We start from the raw sequence: 9,192 nt of genomic DNA, 5'->3' as shown, positions 1-9,192 counted from the left end.
ATGAAGGCATGTCTCTTACTTTAATCCTCAGCACTTAGCCTTACCAAACTGTGGAGTAGGGGGCTAAGTTCACACTGCGTTTTCAGCATCCGTTTAACGCATCCGTTTTTTGCAAAAAACGCATGGAAAACGGATTGCAAAAAACGGATTCATTTGTGTGCATCCGTTTTTCCATTGACTTCCATTATAAAAAAAAACGGATCCTTTTTTTTGGCGGACCAAAACGGACCAAAAAACGTTGCTGACCCTATTTTTCTGGACGTTAAAAAAAACGGATCCGTTAAACGGATGCTGAAAACGCAGTGTGAACCTAGCCTAAGCCTGTTAGGTGCACTGCTCCATCCCCATAGCACCAAGCAGCTAATAGTGCAGGTGTTTAAAGTGATTTCCAGGATGCAAATCTGTACAGGTACTGAGCATGAAAATAATTATGACATTCCTACACTCAGAATTACACCTACAGAATTGCAAGTGCAGCTCTGGAGTATAATACAGGATATCACTCAAGCATCTCTGTATATAAACTAATGTTAGAGCATGAATACAAACTTATGGAAGATCAGTACAGGAACAACATACACAGTAAGTGAGAGACTATTGTCTGCACCAAAATTTGTTTTGGCATTTACACCCAAAGAGAAAAAAAGACAAACAAGCTGTCTCGCATAACTGGCACAATTCTCAGATGTTGCTGCTTAAATGCACTAAATTGTCAAGCACTTTTGACATAGTATTACACCAAATCAATAGACCACACAAAAGACTGTTCTATGGCAGATTGAGGTGGTCCGACCTGCTGCATGTCAGTTGCACATCTCCCTGTGTAACAGGGTGGATGTGCAGCTGACAGCAGATTGCCAGCTGTACAACTGACCAAGCCTTGTAGACGGCTGGTAACAGGTGCTGATCAGCAATTATTTGCAGCTTTTACATGAAAGTCTGATGGTACTTTTACACGGGACGATTGATCGTTCGTTTTTGCACGATAACGGTCAAATTTGAACGATAATCATACGTGTAAACGCAGCGAACGATCAAACGACGAGCAAAAAGTTTATTTTGATCTTTTAACATGTTCACAAATCGTTGATCGTTCGCAAAAAATTCGCAGATTGTTCAGTGTAAACATTCTCTCAACGATTTCCCCTATGTGTGAGATAGGCTTAAACAATCGCAAAACGATCGCATAGCTAATTTTCCGTACGATGTATCGTTCGTCTAAACGCTAATCGTTATAAAAAAAAACAAATCGTTCATTCAAAATCGTTAATCGTGCGAATTATCGCACCGTGTAAAAGTGCCATAACAATGCACCATACTTACTAGAGATGAGTGAATATACAGTAATACTGCAAATTGCTTTGTTGGTTCAGCAGTCTTTTAGCTACCTTTTAACTCAGTGCTGCTCCGCCCTGGGAAAAGCTGGATCGAGCCCTGGGAAACTAAGAAAAGCTTTTCCAGGTTTTTTTTCCCAGGGAAGCGCAGCACTGAGTTATAAAGCCAATAAGCTGACCGCCAAGTTTACAAAGCAATTCGCTTAGTTTTTACTGTATATTAGAGACGAGCAAATACTTAACCCTAATTGTCTAAAAGATTGCCAGATGTGTCAAAGTATTAGGCAGTTTAGTTGCCCCAAAGATGCCACTAGCATAGCTTATGCAGTTCGAGAGGATAGTGTAGAATGTGAGCCAACAAAAATCTTACGCTTTGATTGGTGGTTCCACTGTTGACACTCCCTATTGATCAGGACATCTCCCCACCACCCTATAGACTTAAAAATTAGTAATGAGCGAACTTGCCAAACATTCAGGTACGCCATAGGCTGTGTCCATGTTTTCCAGGACTCCCTAGGGCTGCATCCAACTTCTCCAGGAGTCTGAGGGTTTGGACAAGCCTTAGCATTCGCTCATTACTACTTATAGTGCAGCAGAAGTCTGAGCAGGAAGCAGCACACAGTAGTGTACAATATACTCTGCATTCTTCTTACTGGAGGGAATCTCAGTAGTGAGACACCAATAATATAAAACTTTTGATGTGTCCCTGTGACAGCAAATTTTTCAAAATGCCTGTGGTGCTTTAAAGGGGTTATCCAGTATTAGGAAAAACATGGCCATTTTCTTCCAGAAAGAACAGCACTGTTGTCTCTAGTTTGGAAACTTCACTCCATTGAAGTGGATGGAGCATAAAACTGCACGGAACTGGAGACAAGAGTCACGTCGTCTCTGGAAGAGAGCGGACATGTTCTTCTAATGCTGAATAACACCTTTAACCTTTTGTAGACTTAGTAACTTTGTGATGAACATGACTGTCTTGCATACTTCTATCTATGAACCCCCCCCTTGATAAAAGTTAACATAAGGCAAATAGTCTGCCCCCCAATGACGCATTGTATACTCCCATACTGCAGACTACACACTAAGCTACAAGTCACAATCCAACAAAATAGCTATAATTTGTTTTTCAACCAGGTTTTATTGGTTTGGTGATCAGTACACAGACACTATGAACAATCTGTACATTTTTTTTATCCTTAAACTCTAGTAGAATGGAAATTTAGGAATAAAAACATGAATGAAAAAAATGAAAAATCAGAATGAAAAAAAAAAAACTAGCGGCTTTTCTCAACTCCAAAAATACAAGTTGTTTTTTTTTCTTTGTAAAAGAAAAAAAAAATTTAAACAGAGCACCCCTCGTACCAGTATCTTCATATGTAATAGCTTAAAATCCCATTGTCTGGGAGATGGTGAGAAGAGAAAAAAAAAAAAAAAAAAAAAAGTCATAAAAACGATAAATGCAGCCGCCCTGGGGAGTGACGTGGTTGACAAGGTAACCGCTTTATATTGTAGTAATTTTTTTTTCATGACTTCCCAGTACTTCACATCACACTCACTACACACTCGAAGGATTTCAAAAAGATTCACAGCACTTTTACAGAGTTACTGAAATGAAAATAAAATACCACTACCCAAAAATAGGAAAAATATGGTAACATCACAGATAAGTACACAATTTTTTAGAGGGAAATCCAACACCAGGGGATTCTTTTTTTATTAGGTTGTAAAAACGCAAGACAATATGGGTACAGAGAACAGTTAAAATGTTAAGACAAATAAAAAAAAAAAAAAGTTTATATATAATGATGTCATCCATGTCAGCAGCCAGTATAGGAACACTGGGCTTTGCCATCCCCACGCCTGGTCAGGGAATCCGCTAGTAACATAGCAGAAGGCAATAAGTTGGAAAAAGAAAAAAGAAAAATATATATTGTTTTCACATTTAACCGTAAACTAGACAGGATCAGATCCTGCTCCTCTCTCGCATCACTCTGTTTACAACTTAGACAACTGTATATATATATATAATATATGGGCATAAAACATTCCAAATACTTAACAGTAAAAAATAAGAACTCAAACAGACGTGGTGGGATTCCCTCCTATTTTAAAAATGTGTTTTCTAGAATTAAACTACTAAAAAACTTGCATTTACAAAATAGCTGATAAAAATATTCCTCTGAATTGTACAAGGGAGGTACAGGAACCACTGATAAAAGACTTGAACAGATGTAGGTTATTCAGATTTGGATTCCTTGTCTCCATCGGATGCTGGGGCCTGAAGAGAAAAGAAAGACTGTTAGGATGAGTGATAGAAGGGTCTAGAAGAATAACCCATAAGCACATGCTGTTATCCAGGTTTAAACTAACATGGCTGCTTTCTGCCAAAAGCAACACCATTCCTGTTTTTGTGCATATTACTAGAACTCCGTCCCAGTCACCAAGACTGACAAGAGTGGCGCAGTTTTTGAAAGTAGCCGTGCTTTTTCCTAATTCTGGATAAACCCCTTTAAGAGGAATTTTTTAAGTTTAGACAAACATCGCCCTCTTCTAACAGCACCACTCTTGTCCTCGGGTTGTGGCAACAGCTGGATAGCTGCAGGCTGTACAACACTGCCCTCAGGAAACCACCTCCTGACTTCAGGTAAGGGCTCTATCGTATTCGGCCGATAATCGTCCCGTGGAATAGGAGGCAACATGTTAAAAGACAAAACGACTTATATAGCAGCAATCTGCTGCCGCTCCATATAAGAGCGTCGGCAGCAGATCACCGCTACACCCTATGGGCTGCCCGAACAATCTAGCAATCATCCGGGCAGCCACCCCGCAGCTCCCACCAGCCTCACACACTTGCTGCTGCATGGAATGGCGGCAGCAGCGAGCGGGGAGTAAACGAGCACTGACAGCACTCCCTTGGGCAGTGTAATACGGACTTTACACTAAAAGATGTCTGACAGATTATTTTACAGATTTTTTTTCAGCCAAAGCCAAGACTAAACAGAACAGGTTGTAAAGATAAGAGATTTCTTCTCTTTTCAAATCCATTCCTGGCTTTGGCTGAAAAAAAAAAAAAGATCTGTAAGATAATCTGTCAGACATCTTTTGGTGTAATAGGGCCTTTAAAGGAGAAGTTTGGGGAAAAAATATTAAAGTATTGTATTGCCCCCCAAAATTATACAAATCCCCAATATAGACTGATTACAGGAAATGCTTATAAAGTGTTTTTTACCCTGCACTTACTACTGCATCAAGGGTTCACTTCCTGGATAACATGGTGATGTCACGACACGACTCCCAGAGCTGTGCAGGCTGTGGCTGCTGGAGAGAATGATGGCAGAGGGACACTTGAGTATCCCCCCTGCCATGATCCTCTCCAGCAGCCACAGACCGCACAGCTCTGGGAGTCGGGTCGTGTCGTGACATCACCATGTTATCCAGGAAGTGAAGCCTTGATGCAGTAGTAAGTGCAGGGAAAAAAAGCACTTTATAAGCATTTCCTATAATAAGTGTATATTGGGGAATTTGCATAACATTAGGGGGGCAATACAATACATAAATAAAAATTTTCGCCAAACTTCTTAAGTCTCTGAAGACAGTTAACTCAAAACTGTTACACTCTTCCCAGGATCCTCCAATCAGCTCCCTTGATTAACATTCACGATATAATTCAAATCATAACTGATCTTGTTGCCCATAGCAACCACTGAATTCAGCTGCCACTTTTCAAGAGCCCCAAGTGGTTACCATTAACAACGAGACGCTGTACCCTCGTGTCCCTCCCTCACACAGACCCCGGGAGCGCTCCTCACCTCGTCGCTTTTTGTCTCTCCGTTTTCGGATGGCAGATCTTCCTTAGTTTCGTCTTTGTTAGTTTCTTCAGTCTGTTTGCCTTTAGCTCCTTTCTTTCCCTTTGCTGGAACTTTCTTGTCCTCAGACTTCTCCTAGAAGACGACAAAAAGGTAAGTATGGGCTGTCTGCAGTCACCACTCTCAGTAAGCGGTGTACTATAAGTGATTCTTGTGTCCCCCTAAGGCATAGATGGGGAACCTTTGGCCTTCCAGCTGTTGCAAAACTACAATTCCCATCATGCCTGGACAGGCAAAGCGAAGCTTTGACTTTCCAGGCATGATGGCAATTGTAGTATTGCAACAGCTGGAAGGCCAAATGTTCCCCATCCCTGCCCTAAAGCATGGGCCCTCCAGCTGTTGCAATACTACATTTTCCATCCTGCCTGGACAGCCAAATCAAAAGCATTAGCTGTTCGGGCATAATGGGAATTATGGTTCTGCAACAGCTGGAGGGCCACAGTTTGGAGACCCATGCTCGAAGGGCCATTTTACACACACAAATAACAGATTTTTGAAGCCGAAGCCAGGAACAGAACAAACAGAACATGTCATAAAAGACTGAGACTTGTCTTTACAAATCCATTCCTGGCTTTTGCTTCAAAAATCTGTCAGAAGAATCTCTGTGTAAGGGCATCATGGGGGGGGGGGGGGTTTACAGGATCACAAACAGTTGCTTTCTTCCTAAACAGTGCCACCCCTATCCTCAGGCTGTTATGTGGTACTACAGCTTGACGCCATTTACCAAGCTGTATCACCACACGTGACCTGACAAGAGTGACACCATTTCTGGAAGAAGGCTGTGTTTCTAAATTCTGCTGTACTACAGCAAAATACCATGTGACTATAGACATACATGTGGTTGTAACCGAATGAGGACTAAAGTACAGGAATGCAAAACCAAGACAACTGGAGAAGCCATCATGGCCGCCACCTGTTGGCACCACCTGTTTGGCTGTAGCCAAAAGCTGTATGTGTAGAGTGACCGGCAGCTGCTCAGTATTTTACCCCCTATGGGAGAATCACATCTGTCTTAGTGCGTCAGCCGACTGAACACTGCAAAAGGTGACACTCACCTTTACTGCTGCCTTTTCCTTTTTTGGCTTTGGTTCGGCTTTTGGTGGAGCTGGTTTCTGAAAAAATACAACAAGAGGTCTTATAGATTCTGACAAGAACGTAACACCAAGACGCAAGGCGTCTACATATAAAACCTACGCTGGAGCAATGGTGCCCCCCCCATGTATAGAGAACATATAGTAACTTTTCTCTATTAGGTTACTGAATATAGACTTCCTTCCTATTAGGTAAAAAACTAGAAGAATTATGCTTTGCTCCATTTACTTAGAGTAGACCCGTAATACCACACACAACCTGAGGACAGGAGTGGTGCTGTTTCTGGTAGAACTGTAATTTTTCAGCTTTTATCTCTAGAGACTAAAAGACATCCTGCTGCAGTAACATTAGTCACTCTTCGTGCTACTCAGCTCTGACAGTCATAACCAGCTTGTTTATGGAGACTGCAGAAGTCATGGCGTGCATCCATCAGCTGTTGGGTGACTACCTGTTGCAAGAACTAAAACTCCCATCATGCTGAAAGCTTCTAAGCCTATTCAAAACAGTACATGCTGAGAGTTCTGGTTCTGCACAAGCTTTTAACCACTGGCGGGGGTATCTGCTGTACATAACATCTATATACCTCTACAAGGCTGAGCTGCAATTGTTCTAAAGGGAATAATACTTACAGCTGACAACCGTGCCGACCTTCTCTTGGGCTCATCCTTGGCATCTCCAGCATCAGCAGCATTGACCTGAAAACAAACAAAGACAACTTAGACTTTAGATAAGAAATTCTATTGGCAAAACTTAAGTTTTTAGACTCTGTACCATCACACACCACATAGGAGAACACACACGGCACAGGGCCAAGAGCCTGCCTGGTATTCACTCTGGGAGTCCAGCAATTATTCCAGGTGTATTAACATTAAGCAATGAGTTCACTCATTTAACACTTCTACCACCTTTAAGAGACTTTGACAGTTCAGAACTCTGCCATACAGTCTTTATTGGATTCATGTTACCTGGCTATCTACTGTAACAGGTCAACCTTACATGCCCCTTTAACTCCTGCACCCTATAGGGATCAGCCATCCCTCCCCTATAGGGCTGTATTGCTGCTAAAGCCCGATGACCTGACAGCACAGAGCATTACTGAGAACAAGCCTAATCTCTATCAGAAAATGCAGAGAAAACCAACAAGTACAACCACCAGCAAGTGTTGACATTGCAGCCACAGCACCCCCTAGTGTCCTATCTGTACATAACTACTCGTATAGAACCGTGACCTTACACTACATCATGTCAAAACTATCATAGAAAATGCCCTCTGCTGTCACAGTAACAAGCCAAGATTTATCACCTTACAACTTTGCCTGCCAACTACATAAAACACTGTAGTTAAAAAAAATCTCAATTGTTTATCGATTGACTTGTTGAAAAACATGTGTCCTGATCACCTGCAACTCATACAAATTTCTACCAAAAACACTTTAATAAAGTGCAAATGCAAGAAGCACCCACAACAAGTATTACTGGTGAAGCTGGGAGGGAAAAACACAGCAGCTGCCATTGACTTACACTGCAACAAGCTTACAGTCCTCCAAACAGCAGTCAGCCGGCAGAGGGCGCTAAGCTTGACATGACCGCAGGACATGAAATCCATAGTAAAGAATGGGGGGAGGAGGAGGAGTGAGGGGGGTGTGCGCGCTGCAAGAATGTAAGCTGCCTTATAAACAAACAAGAGCCAAAGCCATGGCGCTGGCCGCCTCCCCCTCCTCGTGTGCACGAGTGGAACATGCCCTATCCATGGAGACAGTGGCTTTTCTCCCCCACCTCCTCCCCAGTCAGGGTCATAAACGACATACATACAACACACACGGGGGAACTTGTTGGGCCGTGACGTCACGTAGCCGCTTCCCATTGGCTGCAGCCTGTCGCCCGCTGCTCTCCCATTGGCTAAAGCGCGTCGTGAACGTTCTAGAACGTCCGGACCTCCCCGCTTTCTGGGGCTGACCAGTCCGCTCAGGAGAGCTCGGAGGAGAACCCGCCACCGAGGAGGGCTGCGGGGCGGGCGGGAAGGAGACGGAGCTGATCCCTTCTCCTAGCACTGCGCGCCATTACTGCCCCCCCTCCCCCACCACATCTCCTGCGCCATTACACTACAAAGCCGCAACCACCAAGAATAAATAAAAAAAACCGCACACAATGAAACCAGGTAAAACGCACACAAGTTCACACGGAGAACAAGGAAGAACAGAAATATATATATAAATAATAAAAAGGCGCCATGTTGGAGCGCGCGCCGGCGGAACAATGGGGGCACTTTTTTTGGCGGTAAAACAAGCGCACGAGTTAAAGGAGCCGCAGCGGTACCGCGCGCAGTGCGTCCCCCGAGCCTCCGCGTCTCCTGGCCGCAGCCGGCGCTCGGAGGAAAGCGTCCCGTTCTTACCTTTCTCTTAGGCATGGCGATTACGGCGGGCTGGGGTTGTGCTTTCTATGCCAAAAAAATAAACAAAAAATTCTAAAAAAAATCCCTCCAGCTATTTCCAACGGCAGAGGCGCCTGTAGTGAATGGAGCGAGCGCTGAAGTCCCTTCCCTCCTCCTGCAGATGGAGTCCTCACAAAGAACTAGCTGGCTGCTCGGCGTCTGCAAGCGGTTAATATGCCACAGCCAAGAGAACTAGTTCAATCCGGATAGGATCCCTCCGCCTCTTTATCTATTCAACCTGCTTGAGGGGGGCAGAAGGGGGGCCCGAGGGGCGGGGCTTGTTCTTACCCCCGCCCACTTCCCCCTAGTGATTGGCTGAGCTCGCCCAAAGAGCGCCTTTTAAACCATAACACGGGCACCTGTCTGGGTAGGTTAGTCTGTCAGTCATCCAGTAATTGCCCCCTCCCCTCCCTGTGCGTAAGTAAATCGGCTTTAGGATTTTTTTTATATATATTTTTTTCCCTCCATT

The 9,192-nt window shown here is 43.7% G+C and overlaps 1 protein-coding gene across 2 annotated transcripts; it reads right to left on the bottom strand.

The window, feature by feature from the left end:
• Window positions 1–2,765: 2,765 nt before the first annotated feature.
• On the bottom strand, window positions 2,766–8,945 carry HMGN1 (high mobility group nucleosome binding domain 1). 2 transcript variants are annotated; one of them, XM_069946338.1, is made up of 5 exons: window positions 8,685–8,945; window positions 6,922–6,987; window positions 6,256–6,312; window positions 5,144–5,272; window positions 2,766–3,612 (listed from the first exon to the last, which is right to left on the bottom strand). In XM_069946338.1, exons 1-5 carry the CDS (start codon window positions 8,697–8,699, stop codon window positions 3,571–3,573), a joined length of 309 nt encoding a protein of 102 aa, XP_069802439.1. In that variant the 5' UTR covers window positions 8,700–8,945; the 3' UTR covers window positions 2,766–3,570. The 2 variants fall into 2 exon arrangements, with proteins under 2 accessions (XP_069802439.1, XP_069802438.1); XM_069946337.1 differs by having other exon boundaries at window positions 5,144–5,275; window positions 8,685–8,940.
• Between the last annotated feature and the right edge of the window lie 247 nt (window positions 8,946–9,192).

Source organism: Dendropsophus ebraccatus, chromosome 11, assembly GCF_027789765.1.
Source record: "Dendropsophus ebraccatus isolate aDenEbr1 chromosome 11, aDenEbr1.pat, whole genome shotgun sequence".
Taxonomy (NCBI): Eukaryota; Metazoa; Chordata; class Amphibia; order Anura; family Hylidae; genus Dendropsophus; species Dendropsophus ebraccatus.
This window is presented reverse-complemented; position numbering and strand designations above follow the sequence as displayed.